Raw genomic sequence first — 19,060 nt, forward strand, 5'->3', positions numbered from 1 at the left:
TAATACTTTTACTCCGCATTAAGACATTAAATTAATCGAAAGTGGCAATAAAGACATTTATAATGTTATAAAAGATTTATATTTAAAATAACTTATGTTCTTCTTTCTTTTCATCAAAGATTCCTAAAAAAAATCACTGTTTCCATGAAAATAAATATTATGCAGCATAACTGTTTTCAACAATGATGATAATGAATGTTTATTTAAGTATCAAATTAGCATACAAACTCCTTACCAACACATTTTTTTTTAACAGTATTGTAAATTGCTTAGAATAAAAGTGTCTGCCAAACGTGTTAATGTACTTCTAAATTTAATCTGTCTATTAGCTGGGAAAGTGTTTACTACTTATCCCTTCCATTAGATGTAGTATCTTAGAGTGTAACTCATGATATAAGCATCTAAAATAACCCATCAGAATAACAGCGCAGGTCAGATTCAACATCAAGTCTTTAAATCATTAAATGTGCTAGACAGGTGTTTCAAATACCAAATACCAATTGATGGAGAGATTAAAAAAAATATTGTATAAAAAATATAGAGGTAGATTATACACTTCTTAGCTTCTGCTCTGTGTTTATGGCAGTGTATTGAAGTGTATGGGTGAGACAGATAAAGAGCAAACACACTGCAAATGCACTTTTGTTGCAAGAGGTCGAAGGTGGTAATGGAATAAGGGAACAATGGGTCTGAACCCTGAGTCCTACATGACAGAGGGCTCTGAACCTGTCAAAAGCACAGACAGGAGTTACTGTTTAGCTTGGATCAACTCCAGTGACTCCTGTTCAGAATGCCAGGAATGTCTACAGGAGTCGGAAGTCTAGGAACCAGTGTGCTTTTTCCGGAGTTAAGAAGAATGATGAATTTATGCTGCACTGTGATCGGTTTGGCTTTGTTTACTTAACATGAACAAGAGAGGAAATCGGAAAAGGGAAACAGAGCCAGGGTCAACGTACAAAACCATAGAGCACAATGTCACACGGCACAAGACGACGCAGTTTATTGTTACACAAAAGTGTTTTAGAGAATGAAGGGAACACTTGTGGATGAACGTAGCCTTGAATGAGCTGGTGACTGGTATATATACAAACACAAACATGTCTCCTGTGGAAAGGTATTACTGGAAAGACACAGATCAGGACGAGCGGGAAAACCTCTTTTAATTTTTATTTAGGTGGTTCAGACCTTAAAGTGGAAATGAAGCAGTAAAGAAATGCTTACATTACTTCACTGGCCACCGGAGCAAACCAACCCCGTGACATCACCCACTGTGGTATTGGCGGTGTAAATGCTCCATAAGCTATAACAAACATCCTTTTTCTTTAAAATGGTTACATTAATTGTGTTTGTTATGTATTTTTTTTTATTAAAGTGGAAATCGGTTTACTAAACAATGTAAACTTGACTGACAGCTTCACTTCCACTTTAATTAGACTGACCAACTCCAACACCACCATATAATGTCTGAACATGCCAAGTACTTAATACTGAGCAGTACATACTAGTAGCAGGCAGCACTGTGGTTCCCTGCCCTGTGTGTGAGACATTCTTACCAAGCCAATGAGGTATGGACTCCCAGCATCCCCTAGTAAATGTGAGGTGAAGCCTTGGAAGGCAACAGCAGTGGCTCTTCTGGTCGGTATGACAACAAACTGGAGAGAGAAAAGAGATGATAGTAAAACAATTGTGAGAATTTCACATTAAATCATGTGAAAAAGTGAAGTGAAAGTCATGACATTTGCCAAGTATGGTAACTCATACTCGGAATTGTTCATTCACTCCCCCCACCTACAACTCCTGCCAGCACTGAGACTCAAACCTGTGACCTTCGGGTAACAAGTCCAACTCTCAACATCATAACAGGAAAATAAAAGTACCACGAGTGCTCACTTAAGCAGATGCTGTCAGAGCGCTTTACACTGACCGAAGCTGACTGGAGTTTAAGTATGCAGTAAGACCTCGACTGACTCAACTTCATGACAGCTTTTCTTGCTAAATCTTTCACCCTCTGTTTACTGCTTCTCTCTTCTCTCTCTGAGTTTCTCTAACTCACTCGCTTCCTTCAGACGAAAACATTCGAACTGAAAATGTTATTTCGTTTTATTTTCCATGAGTGGCGTTTCCATTAAGCGCAAAGGCAGCAATTTTGTCTTGGGCCCCACCCAAGTTATACCAAACCTCGTAGTCATGCATCCCACCATTTAAAATAAGAAACTAGCCTGAGAAGATGACCACTTTTGTTATGGTTAAAAGCTTTAAAGTTTCCACTCGACACAGCAGGCTTTCAATACGCACCATTAAAATGTCCGCTGTAATGGCCCAGTTCAAAAAGAGCAGCGTCTCTCCGATGAAAATGCAGATCTGTGAAGAAAGAGAGTGAGGGGAGAAAAATAGAAGAAGAAAGGTCAATAATATCTCATTTTATTTCTTTAAAATGAAAAGTTACTCTACTTGCACATAAATACTTTCAGATAGCAGGGTTTGCAGTTGGTCAAAGACTCAATTAACTCAGCTCATCTACTAAAAAAATAAAAGAAATGTTGTGGAATATGAAAACGCATCATTTTACTGTGGTTGTGTTATATGTAATTTTTGTTTTGAGGGCAACAGAACCGTGTCTTGTGCCAAACCGTAAAAAAGAGACAAGCGGTTTGCATTATACTAGTTAGGAACCTAAAATGTCTGGCAGCTGAAAATGTGTTACGTTTAACAATTTATTTTAACTGACTTGTGTGATCCCAGCTTCAGCATTCCCACACAAATTAACTGATATCCCTCAGTGTCTGGTCTGGATTTTCAAGGTGCTTATGGCAGATTGAGACACAAGGATTGAATATCTCTACTAATCTTAGTGACTTGATAGAATGTAGATACTCCTTCCACAAAATGCGACTGACGGCAGCTGCTGGGGTCAAACCAGACGGGACTGTGTGAAGAACTGTAGGTTGCAGGGGAATTTGATCGTTCAAGTGGCCGTTCTGACTTTGACAGGGTCTTAAGTTGGGCTCAGAGTGATATGTGGAGCAGGGCTGACAGAGGGATGACCTCAGGGTGTAAAACAGAGGTGATGGTTTTAGTTTATAGGTCTAGAACATTCCATTTATATGCCGGTGTGAAAGAATATCTGGATAGAAGGCGAGGAAATGAAAGCGTGAAAGTGTGCGTGTGTGTTCGGACATGTATGAAACTCTGTCCCAAAGTGACTTGAGGCTCAGACAGTGTGACGGATGGACAGACAGGCTAAATCTATAAAGCCCTGCAGGACTCTGGTTAAGGGCTGAAGTGTGATCAGACGAGACAGCAACTGTCCCTGCTGGAGCAGACCCTGACAGAGCTCCAGCACGCTGTCACATTCTCAGACTGCACATCTGTCACTATCAAATTTTTTCACTCCAAATATTTTCCCTCCTTAAAGTTTTGGATTCCTTGTTTTTTTGTATGCTCCATTTGGATGTAATTACAGAAGCCTCTTGACAAGTGATTGAAAGGGCGCTCATGTCTTTAGTTGGGAGCTGGGTATATTTTTTACCCAGAACTGACACTGTAATGTTACCTGTTTTGACAAGATGGCATGAAGGCCAGTGGTCCAAATTATGTGTCATTCAATACGATAAATACCTGTAAAACTTGCCCTGTTGCTCTCAGTATGACTGACAGGCATACACCTTTCCACATTTTCCAATTTACTATAAAGTGATAAAGCTATAAAGTTTAGTGAGATAACTGATTTATATTTAAATTACTTTATACAGTACCATTCAAAAGTTTTGGGTCTGCACTTTTTTAATGGTTTTGGAAAAGTCTCTTATGCTCACCAAGGCTGGATTTAATTGATCAGAAAATACAGTAAAATCCATAATATTGTGAGATATTATTACAATTTTAAGTAAATATTTACTATCTTAATATATTTCAAAATGTAATTTATTTCTTTGATTGCAACACTGGATGTTCAGCAGCCATTTCTCCAGTCTTCAGTGCTTCAGTGCATTCCTCCAGTTGTGCTGATTAATATTTTTGTGGAAACAGTGATACTTTTTATCAGGATTCTTTAAAGAAAACTAAAAAACATTATAAATGTATTAACATTTTATGTAACATTATAAATGTATTAACAGTCACTTGATCAATTGAATACATCTTATTGAATATTAATTTCTTTACAAAACAAATTACTGACCCCAAATTTTTGAACAGTAGTATGCATTTTTTATGGAATATATATATTTTTTAAATATACATTTTTAATTACTTTTATTATACTATAAACTGTTAAGATAAGGTCAAGCTTAGAATTTCTCAAGTATAACACCAGCCAGATGGCATTATCACAGTGTACTAGGTTCTTTTGTTCATAGAGAAGACAAACAGTCCCTAAAAATACTTTCTCATCAGACTTCTCATCCTAAACACTTAAGAGATTCCCAGTCCAGCTTGACCCTTTAGGAAGCGTTTTGCATTTAGTACTGACCTACCTGTTTTTTGTTAAAAGAACAAGCGTGCCCTGGTAGAATTTTTTGTTTTCTTATGCAGCATAACTTTTCTCTATCAGTGACTCAGAAATGCCACAGCCCATTGTTTCTCAGCAGTAACTGTGAAAACTGCTCCCTTTTCCTGCTTTACATGCCAATTATACAAGTACGCAGCGCCTGTCGCTCTCATTCTTTTAGTGTTGGGTTTGGACATAACAACCCTGCCAAGCAACTATGCCTGTTAAACCTACTGAATGCAACAGACTTTATATCGTTTTAAGGCCTTATATACAACTCTGAATAGAAGTATACCTTGTTTGACTTTGACTGAGAGGACTTATTATAATACACAGATAGTCAGAAGGGAGTTGCACTAGAGATATTCAGGCCACAGTGTAAAGCAACCTTTCAGGAGAGAATCAGTGTTTGCAGAACAATTCCATGCCAACTAATATAACGAGAGCTTTTCACATGAAGAATATTGTAACAGATTATAGATGTGTAACCCATGGAAGGCAATTAGAAGAGATATGTAGTACACTGCATAAAATTCTGTTTGTGTGTGTGTGTGTGTGTGTGTGTGTGTGTGTGTATATATATATATATATATATATATATATATATATATATATATATATATATATATATATATATATATATATATATATATATATACATATATATATATATATAAACACACAAGTAAGTTGAAGTTGAACAGTCAAAATAGAGCTACTTACATACGCTCCCACTATGCTCTTCTTGGCCACAACAAAGATGAGGCAGATGAAGATAGCAGAGCCCAGCATGCTGACTGCACACACTAGTGGGTCGGCACGCTCCGTCTTCTGTCGGCAGAGCCGCGTGGTCACAGCGCCGATCACCACTCCCAACAGTCCCGTCACACAGGTGATGGCTCCGAATATCAAACTGGAGATGAGAGAGAAATATTGTCATTGTCAAAAGTGTAATGTCTGTATTTGTACAATACATTTTAAGTAGCATGTGTATGTTGGGACCTGTCTTTGCTGCTGCATGGTTGAGAGGTGCAGCTCTCTGCTGTCTTCTGCACCACCTGAGCTCTGACCAGGTACTGCGGGATCCAGATCCCAAACGCCCCCGTGGCAAACGACACAGCGGCCGATGCCAGAGACGAAAATACATAACTACGGCTGGGGAGCAGAAAGAAAATGAATGAATATGCATAATTCTTAAGTTTGTCTGCATTCACATTTTTCTGCATCTGCATGCGTTTTTCTGTTATTCTTGCTCCTTAATTTTTGTCAGCTTGGCCACAACAAAGATGTGAATCATGTTTTTAAACAATCAATTCAAATTATAGAATATATTTATAATTTAAACAGTTTTAGTTGAATTGTACTTTGTCACACCACAGGATACTGTAAAAACTGCTTGAAATTTTACAACTCCAACTGCTCCAATACACTGTTACCAAGTGAAGGGCAAAACCATAAAAACGATAGACTTTGAGGGGTCCAATATTCTGACTCGATGGCTGATTGTTAAGTGATTACATCTTATACGCCCCAATCCTAAATATTTGGTTCATTACATTCTTGAGTGATGAATAGGAACAAAGAATAAACAAGTGGCATACTTTTTGGCAAGAGCTTTCATGTCACAGAGCCAGGAAGTGCGTGTCTGCATACGTCCAGCGATATGGTCTGCACTCCCTCTCTTTGGCTCAGTAACAAAAATGAGAACGAGTGTCCCAGCAATCAACCCCAACATCGGAGAAACCGAGACAGAAGAGGGGAAAAAACAGGGATTAACAAAAAATGCTAATACATTTCTTATGTATTTATGTCTTGTTTTGCTTTGCCCTGAAACAAGATAAATGTACTTGAAGCAAAACTACTTGAGATTTTATGATGCTTTCTGTGAATATATCTTGAATTAAGTTTAATTTGTAAAGAATAAATAAAAATCAAGTATTATTATATTATATAAATCACACCTTTCAACATTTGTAGATTTTTTTTTGTTTGTTTTTTTTACTGGGGAAAATGCAAAATAGTGCTTAAGAATGTTTTCAGTGCAGTACTCGCTACTGTAACTAGACTAAACATTTTTGCTTATATTACTGTGAGTCTGTGCCGTCTGTTAAACAAAATCTTGTGCGCTGAACAATAAGAATTTGTCTCACATCCTGTTTGGTCTAGCAAGATATTCGTTGAGCTCATAATGGTGGTGTTATTTTGTGATTAGCCTATGGTTTAGTATGTTACAGATTTGTTTTATTTATATTCACATCAGGGTGTGTAGTGCAGGCAGTGCACTAGACTGCAGTGTGAAGTGGACTACATTAGGTGATGTTTCTTTACTCTATCCTCTCGTTTTCTTTCTCAGTTTTCTCCCTTGCGTGGGAGCAGCTGTGGTCCACCAGGCCATGAGCTATTATCTCTTTTATCATCCTTCCTGATGGCTACAGCACAGCAGTGTGTGTATGTGTGTGTGCACATGTGTTTGCTGGTTCGATCGCCCACATGGAAGCAGTGCAAGTGCCTCTGTCAGTTGTGAAAGCCGGAGCAATTCTGTCTGTCAGGCGCAATCCTCCTGGAGATCATTTATAGCACATTAATGCAAAGCTCTGCTCAAAATCGTGTCTCTTGTGGGTGTGTTTGTAAAGATCTAGTCATCTGCACTGTACAAAAATTCCTAATCAGTATTTTTGTCTTAATTTCTAGTTCATTATTTTCTATTAAAATAAGATTAAGCGTATAAGCACATTTAAGATATCTTATATTTTAATTATATCTTAATATACTGTTTAAAAAGTCGGTAAGATTTTTTTTTTCTCTATTTCAAATAAATGCTTTTGTTTTGAACTTTCTATTCATTAAATAATTCTGGAAAAAATTATCAGTTTCCACAATAATTTGAAGCAGCACAACTATTTTCAACACCGATAAATAGGCTAAAATAAGAAACAAATATTATTAATTATTATTTTTATTATAAATTCTGATTATTATTGTTATAATATTTTATATTAATTATTATTATATATATTTTTAGTTTTTTTTATTTTATTTATTTATTTATTTTTATTTTTTTTGCAGTATTCAGCAGTATAAATCTAATACAGCGAAAAACAAGAGAGTGAAACAGATCACTGCGTCCCATTGACGTGCTGCTGTTTTCTGAACTACGCTGTGATTCTGTGGACTGTATTTGTCTCTGTGTGCAGTGCAGTGCTTTTGATACAGAGCTGCAGTGTCTCACCAAAGCCTGGATTTGGTCTTGTTATCCCTCCATAACTAGAAAACCCAGCAACCGTAAAAGAGGTCTTTGCAGTGGACCTATTTTCTGACAGTTACCCTGGGACATCCCTCATAGTCCCTCTGGTCTAGTTTCATATCCAAGCATGTGTTGATCAGTCTTCTTGAACTCTGACTCTGTCTCGCACCCTACCTTAGTATTATGAGATGCTGCCCTTTCCTGCTAATCTCAAGCTACTGTAGCTTCTTTCGTGCTTGTTAAGGTTAGAGCTGGGATGCCAAAGAGCGAGTGCAATCAAAGAACGAGAGATCAAGGTGCTATTTCTCCTGCCATTTCCATTCTCCGACCTGCAGAAGATTGATATGGCTCTTAATAATTATGATCTAATCCTCCACTCCAAAAAAAAAAAACACACTCCTGAGAACGCAAGGCGACTGAGCTCTTTAGGGCCCTGCAAAACAAGCGGAAAGTGGCATAAAATGTTTTTCCCCTCTCAGAACAGGATATGGCTGATATGGAGTACCTTTTCATCTGTCTGTTGTTTTAATATTCATTTAAAGTGCCAGTGATGATTAACAGTCCACCAAACCACAAGCTTTGTCTTCTCAAGGAATGTTTTACTGCATCCAAGAACTCAAACAATGGCGCTCCGCTACTGTTTGCAAAAGTGTTCCGACAAACTACTCCAAATAAAGCTATTCATGTTCCTGAGGGTCATATAACTGTCATGTAGAGAGGTGTTTTTGTAAGCTTGAGAGGGTTTAACACTTCTTTTAAAAGTCTGCTTTTAGGCCTAAGAGCTCGACAGCCGAACCTCGTTGGAGTTTTAAGAGGCAGCCACACATCGAGCGTAATTCAAGTTCACGATAAGACCCTCGGTGGATTCTTTATGACCGCGCCAAAGGAACTTGTAATGAAGCCCAACTTGAGCGTTCACCTGTTAATGTTTAAACTAAACAAGTGAAGTGGCTGGCTTTAAAACAGCACTGAGCTAATGAAGGACAAAAGAATCTAAAGCACCTCAGAGCCCTCTCACTTTCTCTGAAAAGTTGTTTTTGCTCTCTCTCTCTTTTACTGCCCAAAAAGTTACAGGCCACAGCTCTTCCTCTCACTCAATCATTTCATATATTAGTAATTTTAGCTGCATTAAAAGGTGCTCGGCTTGGCTCTTTTGGCTAGCGCTGTGATACATCAAGGCTACTGAGGAATATCCCACAACAAAAGGGTCTGTGTAAGTGAGCCCCTTCTTCTCCTGGGCCTCTGCAGCACAAAGACCGCAGTGAGAACTGGGAAGACCTTGTTCTTGCATTACTCACGGATAGCGTGTATGCGAGGGACCTGAGAGAGCTGGAGGTAATGCTAAATTAATGCACTTAAGCTAGCTGGCTTGTCAGTGCCAATTGCACAGGCTTCAAAGGGGGAAGGAATGTTATGTTGGTTTTCTTCAAGAGTCGGGTCAAAGGTATTTTGGGATTCACCTGTCTGCCATGGGTTTTAGGGATATTTTTGACCTGGATGAGGGGAAATGGTGTGTATTTGTGAAGGCTCTGCATGCTTCCTCTAAAATATTGATACAACATACTGAGACATTTCAACAGCTCTTACCCTCAGTGCCCAGTACCAATGCCCTCCAGCGTCTTTAGCGATGGATCCCAGGATGTAGCCCAGACCGCTGCGGAGAGAGCACAAAACATGTCATTATATGCAAGCAAATATATCATATTCTAGGAATAAACATCCACTCTCCAGTCGGTTTGATGAGCATAGCTGGTATAAGCCAGGGTTATTTAAGTTTTGAGTTTAAATAATGTTTTTATTTCTTTTTTATATTTTTTTTAATTGTATTTTCAGTTTATTTTAGTTTTGAATTTTAATGTAGTTGACAAGTGCCGTAAACCCCTCAAAACCAGCACACAAGACCAGTTGACCAACTTTGGGTTTTTTTAAAGCTGTTTTGCTATGTGCCTGCCTCCTTCACTTGGTCTTTCTTCTTTTCCCGGCTGTCTTCCCCATCCAAAGCTGTGTCATGTACCCTAAAACTTTCATGCTGGCTGAACTCAGCATGCATACTAATGCCGCTGATAATGGCTTTACACTGAACATCACCTCTGGCTATGTAAGAGAGTCAACCACTTAGCATTACTTAGAGGCTTACAATGACAGATCTGCTCCGAGGGAAAGAGAAAGAGAGATGACTGGGGAGAGACGCCAGCTTCCCACACTGTATCGCTTGGGTTTTTGGATGTATTTGTGGGACTGTGGTGAAATACTAACATCAAACGATCGGATGACCTAATTCTGAGAATCCCTGTCTGAAGTTGTAGGATATGGCTACAGAGTGCATGCATGTGTCTCATGTGTCTTTAAGTCCTTCTGAGGTGAGACTGCCTGACAGAGAGTGATATAAGGAAAAGAGGAAGACGGCCACTCAAGGTGGGATCATTTCAACTCTGTCGGTATCTGAGGAATCTGTGAGTCATATCTCTTCAGACGTAGACCAAACTCTTTCAGCTCTACATCCTGTTTACAGTCCGATAAAGTTCATAATTGTCCTGTTATGATCTCTGTGTGGATGAAGCACGTGTGAAATATTCTCTCTGTATACTATATGTATGCACATTATCTGGTTTGAGACTGTCACTATGTTATTTGAGCCGCCTGTCATCGGGCATTGTATGAATTGTTTTCTCCTCTTGGTCATAGTCTGTGTAAAAAAATGTTGATTGGGTGTTTCGCTTTTTTTCTTTCCATCAGGTCTCCATTTCAGTTCCACAGTATTCCACCATATTCTCTGCATAAGATTCATTGTTATTCTCACTCTCTCTGTCTGTCTCCATCCTATGTTTGTACACCTGTTACCAACCCTCTCACACTGCTGTGTAAAAAGCAAAAGGAAATGAAAAGAAATGTTTTTGCTATTTTATGGTTTTATAACAATGTTGTCACTAGTGCACTAGTGAAGGTATGTGGAAGCCAAAGAAACAAGAGGTACAAATTTATCTTTTGTAGTATATTATCATGAATAAACCCAGATTAGAAATAATTTCAGAACATTCCTTTGCTTTAAAGTCTTTGTTTTAATGGCAGCAGTAATCAAGCTGTGTGAACTCAGTGTGGCCATAGTGTGACAAAGACACACACAGTATTGATTGATAACATACACAACTGTTCAAAAGCTTGGGGTCAGATATTAGAATGATTTCTGAAGGATCATGTGACACTGAAGGCTAGTGTAATGGCTGCTGAAAATTCAGCTTTGTGTCACAGGAATAAATTACATTTTAAAACAATAGAAACAGAAAACAGTTCATTTAAATTGTAATAACATTTCACAATAATACTGTTTTTTTGTTGGATTTTTTTTTAATGTTTTTTGTAATTTGATCAAATAAATCCAGCCTTAATGAACATAAGAAACTTCTTCCAAAGACTTTAAAATATTCTTACCAACCCCCTAAAATTTTGAACAGTATTTTTTACATTTATGATGGAATACTGTATACTAACAGAGTGTTTTGGAACAGCAGTCTCTAGTATTTGGGTGTTGTTCATTTTTTTATTGCACATCAGGCTCGGGCATAACTGCAGTGTTTGAATCCTTCTGTTTAAATTTGGAGTGTCCCTCCCAGCATTTATCCTCATACCCATTTCCTGTGTTCCCAGACGCTCACGCCAGGCTGTCGCTCAGTAGGTAAACCACAATGTGATGGACCGACCTGACCCATCAAACAATAGGACCTTATCAGCGAATACATGAGCCTTTCAATGTCAAGAACACCTTACTTCAACTTTAACTTTATTAACGCTCTAAACTTAATTGTATATTCATTGAATATGGCCACTTCTAACCTTTTTGATGGTTTCGATCGGATGAGAGGTTTTGGTTATTAATTTCAAGCATTTGCAATGTGATGCTACCATTTTAATATGTCTGTAAGTTTCTGTACACAAGTTGTCAGTATTACTCTGTGCAACTAAAGTAGCAACTAAAATGTTTTTTCCATGCCCATAAGAGGACTCCAATTTCCTGCTAAACATTTTTCTCGTGGCTGAAGTCACTTCCTGGAAACAGTAACAACCTGACTGCAGATAAACATGGCTCTAGACAGGAAGCGAGGCGGCACACTGTAGCGTTCTAGTCTTTCACCTCTTATTGTTCGTACTGTTGATACCTTTGTTATGGCAGAACCCAGTTAGCCTGCAAATACCTCAACTATCCTGGGCCAGCAATTTTTCCATCCCGTCCTTTCCTCTAACTGCATTCAATCTCTCATCGATACTATTACTAGCTATCAGAACAGGTCTTTTGGCAACAGCTGCTGTGTTCATATATTTCACTTCATCAGTTCAGTGGGGGAACAGGCATGCATTCTTTTTTTTTCACCAACAATTTTTTATGAAACTCTAGTTTGTGCACTAACATTTAGTGTTGTTCTTTGTCTTCCCCATCAGATTAACAATTAAACTGCAAGATGGTGTATGTGAATGTAATGCAGTTAAAAATGCTGCACACGTACAATCATGAATTTTTAATCACCTTTCCTCTGTTTATTTTTCCCCTTTTCTCTTCAGTCTTTTTCCAGCTCAGTGAACAAAAGAAAATGCCACGGCCTCTGTTAAGTGAGCGTAATATGTGAGCGTAAAGTCTTTCACAGCAGCAGCAGTCTATTTGGCCCGTCTGAGGCGGTGACCACACAAAACGTTGAGCTCAGTTCTCCACAACTGACCTTTACTGAGTTGAGATGGTATCTGAGAATATCTGGCTGTCAGAAGCTGTTCCCTTCAGCTGCAGTTCACCTAACCTGACATGAAATGTCTTCATTTACATTACAGTTCTCATCATGGCTGGTTAAATAGCAATAAAATGTCCAGGTTGGATATCAGACTGTATTATATGACTTACAATGCTAAAGTGGTATTGTAAAATCATTTCTAATGAACATCTGCACACCTACAATTAAATTTCTTAAGCAAAATTAAATTGGCTGGACTCTGTCCTTTCCCTCCCCTGAAACCCTATCCCTGTGTATTTATTTTGTTGCTCTGGTGGTATTACGGAATCTGCTTTATATTTCTGTCTGACCATTAGAGGCAAGCATGGAGAACGGTTTCTCTCACCGCTCATCCTAACATCATTGTTGTTTTTTTCACTGCAGCTAAATGTGGCATTTATTCTAATACGTTTTTTAGAGATCTCATTATTTGCTATTTATTTATTGTTAAAATTGGCTTGTAAAAATGACAAAATGGGTCCTTTTAGTCATTTTATACTTGGAAATTAATAGATTTGCATTGGTTGTCAACCAGATAGTAACTGTCTGGAAATAGACTGAAAAGAAAATACAGTGTTATTGCTTATTATTAATATCAGATACTCACCTTCCTAGTGGGATGGCCAAGTAGAAGACAGAGAGCATCATGGTCCTTTTATTATTTGTGAACAGGTCTCCGATGATGGTTGGAGAGATTGAAGAGTAGCTTGATTCTCCAATACCCACCAAGCATCTGGACAGCACTAACAACCAATAGTACTGCAAAAGAAAAGGTCATATGATTAGAAGAGTCAAAGGGATATCTTTCATATACTATTCAAGTGGCATCTGCCTCGTAAATACAGTTTTCCATTTAGCTGTTTGAGCTATTGAGAGTGTGTTAAAGTTTATGTGGCTTTTTTAGACGTTCAACATTTCTTATCAAACCTGAGCATGTATTAATGGCAAAGGAGCAGTGTCCTAGATTTCTGAAACAGTGGGAACATGTGGCTGTTGTCCTCTGACCTCTATCAGTGAGAAAGGAAGCCTGACTAAGAAACCACCCTTCCCTGAAATGGCCTAGACTCATTGTATATATAGTTGTTCGTGTGAAGACATTTAACCGTGACTGTGTAATGGACATCCATACTGCTGAGGAGAATTTGGGTCACCCTGGCAGTCGCCCAACTGAGGAGGCTGCTTATAGATTTCTCTGTTACTTGTGCTCACAGTCCATTTGTTTTTACGTTTTGACCTCTTTTTCTCACTATCCTTTATAATATCTCATTTGTAGAATGTCACTGGTGGTCTCAGTCTGGCAGCAGTGGGGAGTCCAGCCACACCCAACACTGATGGAGTGAAACAAAATGTAAGGAGAACATGGAAACCCTCTAGAGACACCAGGTCATCCCATTATGATATGATGCACATATACAGCAGACACACACACACACACATGCAGATCTGTCATAGCCGACTTTCATGTGTGATATCTCCTGAGGGGGGCTCACAAAGCCACCTGACCAGCCAGATGCTGTTGTGTCATGCTTTTGTGTACTAACAAGCTTCCTGTAAATGCTAATGAGATGTCTGTGTGTGCTTGTGCACATATAGCTATATAGTCCTTTCACCAAGGCCGTGTTTATTTGATTACAGTCATATTGTGAAATGTTCTTACAATTTTAATATAGTTTAAAATATAATTTATTCCTGAACTGAATTTTCAGCAGCTATTACTTTAGTCTTCAGTGTCACATGAACCTTCGGAAATCATTCTAATATGCTGATTTGATGCTCAAGAAACAGTTCTCATTGTGTTTTTCAGGATTCTTTGATGCATAGAAAGTTCAAAAGAACAGCATTTATTTGAAATAGATTTTTTGTAACAGCGTATTGCAATTGTTACTGGCTTCCACATTTAGAATTCTCCTTTGTAATTCACATTGGATAAACATGTCTGCTAAATTAATGGATTTACGTTTAATTCATCCCTTACTTTCAAAACAGAGGCTGCATTCTTAATGTCCTTCAGCCATTCAATGGTCACTTTTCATTACTGGGATTCCCTCACTCGCTTTTCTGCTTCTCATCCTTTATTCTTTTTCACCTGACAGTCTTTGGTGTGACAGCAGCTCCACGACTTACAGCCAAAAGAGAAACAACTTTACTTGTTGTTGAATGTTACATAATTCTCAGCAGGGGAATTTCTTTAGTGTACGTGACAGGAATCAGCAAAGAGAGACTGCAGCAAGCTGGGTTATCCTCTGGCATTGAGAGGATCTCTCTATCCCTCCCTTTCCCTCCCTCTTCCTCTCACTCTCTCTTTCAGCTCCTTTCCTGCTTTTCATGATTTTGCTCAAAAATGACAAAAGCTATGTGCTAGTTGTTTATTTACAGAAGTGCTGTGAGGGAATAAGAGAATAGAGGGATGGCAAAGAGGGAGAGTGGATGACTGGTTGTTTGTTTTTTTTACACATCCTTTCCTCCTTTCACCCCAACACACACATGAAAAATTTATGCTTGGGCTGTCATTTGCTGAACATACACACGTCTGTAGAATGGTGAGTTGAGCTGAGGTGAGACACACACACATACTTGCATCTGTGGTTTTCTTTCCATAGGCGTAATAGTTTTTATACTGTACAAACTGTATTTTCTATCGCCCTACACCAACCCTACGCCTTTACCTACCCCTTACAGAAAACTACTGGCAATTTTTGAATTTCATAAAACACTGTTTTGTAAGCCTTTTGTTTTACAAGGGTACATGAAGTTTCCTCATAAACCATGTTTACTTTGTAGTACCCATGACATTATACATTATATTTGTGTCCTCATAAACCATATATACCAGTACACACACACACATTTAAAATGTGTACATACAATACAATAATTTATACTTACAAAGTATTATACATTATAAATATTATAAATGTTTGAAAATTAAATAAGAGCCATTTATCTATCAATGATTGTTTGCAACTGCTTAGTGAATTTTTTTTTTTTTTTTTTTTTTGTCTTTACAGAACGGATATAGATGTAATTGTATGTATTTAGGTAGTAATTTCTTTGTAGGTATCAATTAGATTTTTTTTCACACTCACACTTCAATTTATATTTGAGCTTGTGGTTGAGTGGTTAAAACCCCAAGGTTGAAAAACAAAGTTGACACATCTGTCTCGTTGCCTTTGTTCCAGACCACAACCAATTCATGAGGCTGCAGTACTGTAGGACTCACTGTACACGTCTGGCTTCCCTCATCCCTCAAAACCATATACATAAACATGAGCTTTCAAATACATTCTGCATAAATATATGCATATCTAACTAAAAACCACCAGACACCCCCTGGTGTTTTGTTTCCTCGCCATCCGACAAAAGCGACACAATAATGTTAAATATGGTCATGGGAATCAGACATCCTAAAGTCTCCCTTTCATTTGCCACTTTTTACTCCTTGCTTCTGTTTTTAGGATAATGATTTTAATGTTTAACATTCAAAATTCAATCTTGTTGCAGCAATTGTAATTGACTGTCTCTTCCCAAAGCCCTGAAAAATCTCATTAAAAGAAGCCGAACATCAAGTTACGAGGGATTTTAGATGAGGAATAGATCTGCAAGAGGTTGTGAGGTCAGTTTAAGACATACAGAGATTTAGTAGATATTTTCTTCTCAAAGCAGAGTGTATCAGTGCTGGACAGCCTATTAGTTTCATCAGACTAATACTAGAGAACACTTTTACTTCATCCAGATTTCTTATCCATAAGACGATTTCTTGGTGTAACAGTATTTCTCATCATTTCAATGTGTTTTTATAAAATAACACTTTCCTTATAAACACTATGAATAATGTTATGCAGACCTTGTAGCAACGTTAAGGTAACACTGACATGATGGTTAGGATGTTGATGAGGAGTCTCTGTGTAAACATGAGATGATCTGCAGATTTCTCTTGGTGGAGAACGTTGTATAACAGCTCACCGCCGTGGGTCGGATGATTGACAGATAAAGGGATATCTGCAGTCTCCGCACTCATGTATGCATATGTGCATGTGTGTGAGGTCCTGGAGGATCATGTGACTTTGATGCAGAGTGGCTTGTCCTGTCAGTATCGACTCAGCATTGCAGATCGAGGGGATTAGCGCATTTATACCCACCCATGGTGCTTGGCTGCCATGTTCCGCACACAAATACACTATGTCACAAGATATCAGTAAAATCACTTATCGTAGGAACATTCCTCTGTTGTCATTTTGCATTCTTCCTCTCATTAACATGGCCTTTTAATTAGCTGCTGCTATCTATCTCTGTAGTAATAACCTCCGTGGAGTCTGGCCCCTCACGCACACATACAATTTGATTGAGACGGTCTGTGAGGGGTTCTAGACAACAAGCATCAGTGTAATTTTCATGGGGTTTTTTTTGTTTGTTTTTTTTGCCTGCCTTATTCAGTTTGTCTTTTATGTTGTCTTACTTTCTCTCAGCATAGGTTTATTGACTCATGAGTCCTCATGTTTATGCAAATTTTAAAGAAGCTGTTTAAATACTGCCTATTTGTCAAACAGCTTTTCTGTTCTTATGATATTATCTGTAACTATAATGACTAAAGTAAATATTGTAAGTTCCATTTATACTGTCCATGATATTAAAAAGAGAAATTTGGTTGAAAATGTAATTTATTGGCATTGATGTAACATAATGTCAAGAAAATTAATAATTCAAAATAATTATGAATTTATTTGTAAGATGTATTTGGAAAAGATTTATTAAAGATAAATGGCCAAAGTCTGCATGACCCCCCCCCCCCCCCCCCCCCCCCCCCGAAAAAAAAACAACAACAACAAAAAAAGATATGTACAGAGATATCAATGTTAACTGCAGCAGGCAACTAAGCCTTGGTTTTTGTGAATAAGGCAATTAAGTCTATTATTATGGGTCTAATTTGCTTAGAAAGGGGTGTGTTTGACTTCTGACTTCTTAATTTAAATATTCACAGTGTAGATTGGTTTAACTTGTTAGTTTTAAATACCAGTGCCAAATGCTTTTTTGATTTGTAATTTAAGTGGCTTTTGTGACTCTTAATGACATGAGTGAGTGAGGCCTGGATAAAACAGAGTAAGATATAGAGAGAAGATGACGAACAGCAGTAGAGCTGTAACAAGAGGTCTTCTGAGACAGGCCTAGTGTTATGCTAAGTGAGCATATCATTTAATCATTTCATCTTAGCAAAAGGGAAAAGAAAATAAGCAAAGGGTGAGAGAGAGAGCAAGAGCAAGATACATCTAAATAATAAAGTACACTGAGTTTTTTGGGTTTTTTTTATTCTATGTAAAACGGGCCCTGCTATGCTGAATGACTCTAGTGAAGTTTCTAAGTGCTCTCAAATGAGCCAGAAACTGAATGAGCTCAAGAGATGCTACTGCTTGGCTGGGTTGCTGATCTGCTTCTAATAATACACAACTAGCACTGCAAGAGCCAACCAAACCCTTTCTGAAAACTACATTTATATTAAAAAAATTCTCCTAAAGTGATAGTCATGATGACATGATTTCTTTAAGAGGTTCTGAGCAAGGTTTAGGCTGCAGCTTGTAAAGGGGAAAGACAGTATTGCACTTACATCTTTGGTAATAAAGGAGCTTAGCAGCGTCACAAAGGACCAGAAGAAGATTCCACAGCTCAGAATGATCTTTCTGTTGAAGCGGTCCCCCAGGTAACCAAAAATGGGTGCAGCTACCATGAAACTGCAGATGAAGACTGGAAAGAAAAATAGAAACAGACACATTTAACTTTCATTTTCACATTTATCTCATACTTGGTAGCATTTATGTGTAGTCAGGATCAAAATGACATGGTCAGTTCTTTAAAAAGAAAAATGTCCACTCTTGCAGATGGAAGTTAAAAGACTGATACATGCCAACTTGTGAATCTACATCCTTATTCTTTTAAATGAGGAGGAAGCTTTAAGATTCCCTTTCAGTTTCCCTAATTCACTTCCTACCCACAGTCCCCTTATGTATGACTGCCCACTAACCAATGGCCAGACAAAACCTACTCAACAAGACTATTCTTATCACAAGAGTGCTTTAACCAAGCAGTTTTCCCTGACAGTACATTTGCTTAATGGTGCCAGAATTCACATCATGGATTAGGATGCCACATGCATCTTTCAATCTCTTTCTCTCTCTGTGTATATCTATATATAGATAGATATTGTTTTTCATATTTAAATTTCATTTTATTGCATTTTTGACCATTTCTTTGTTTTATAGTTTAATTTGTGTCATATTTTGATAATTTCTATATATTTATTTTTTAAATATCTTTTATTCCATTTTTACTTACATTTTTTATTACATTTTTGGAATATTTCTGTTTTATAGTTTTGTTAAATTTTTCAACCGTTTCTATATTTCTTTATTGGTACGTTTTTTTTTATTCAGTTTTTTTTTTTTACCTTTTATATTTTTTTGTTTAATTTCAGTTGTTCCATTTTTCCCCACTGCGTCTATTTTTCTATGTTCAGAGATTCTACTCTGTGGTATTATACACAACGACAAATCTGAAAACAAAACAACAAGTCAAAAAACACAA

General features: G+C 37.7%; 1 protein-coding gene across 2 annotated transcripts in view; it reads right to left on the reverse strand.

The window, feature by feature from the left end:
* The window catches only part of LOC109079871 (protein spinster homolog 2-like), a 68,812-nt gene that overhangs the window by 10,352 nt on the left and 39,400 nt on the right, over nucleotides 1-19,060 (reverse strand). Inside the window, exons 3-10 of one of the 2 annotated variants that reach the window (XM_042756044.1) lie at nucleotides 18,087-18,223; nucleotides 13,095-13,246; nucleotides 9,319-9,387; nucleotides 6,091-6,231; nucleotides 5,492-5,644; nucleotides 5,213-5,402; nucleotides 2,296-2,361; nucleotides 1,554-1,652 (exon numbers count right to left, since the gene is read on the reverse strand). In XM_042756044.1, coding sequence (XP_042611978.1) covers nucleotides 1,554-1,652; nucleotides 2,296-2,361; nucleotides 5,213-5,402; nucleotides 5,492-5,644; nucleotides 6,091-6,231; nucleotides 9,319-9,387; nucleotides 13,095-13,246; nucleotides 18,087-18,223 — 1,007 coding nt within the window. Of the gene's footprint in view, nucleotides 1-1,553; nucleotides 1,653-2,295; nucleotides 2,362-5,212; nucleotides 5,403-5,491; nucleotides 5,645-6,090; nucleotides 6,235-9,318; nucleotides 9,388-13,094; nucleotides 13,247-18,086; nucleotides 18,224-19,060 lie in introns of both variants that reach the window. The other variant, XM_042756039.1, reaches the window with a different exon arrangement.

This window comes from Cyprinus carpio, chromosome A5 (assembly GCF_018340385.1).
Source record: "Cyprinus carpio isolate SPL01 chromosome A5, ASM1834038v1, whole genome shotgun sequence".
In the NCBI taxonomy this organism is placed as follows: Eukaryota; Metazoa; Chordata; class Actinopteri; order Cypriniformes; family Cyprinidae; genus Cyprinus; species Cyprinus carpio.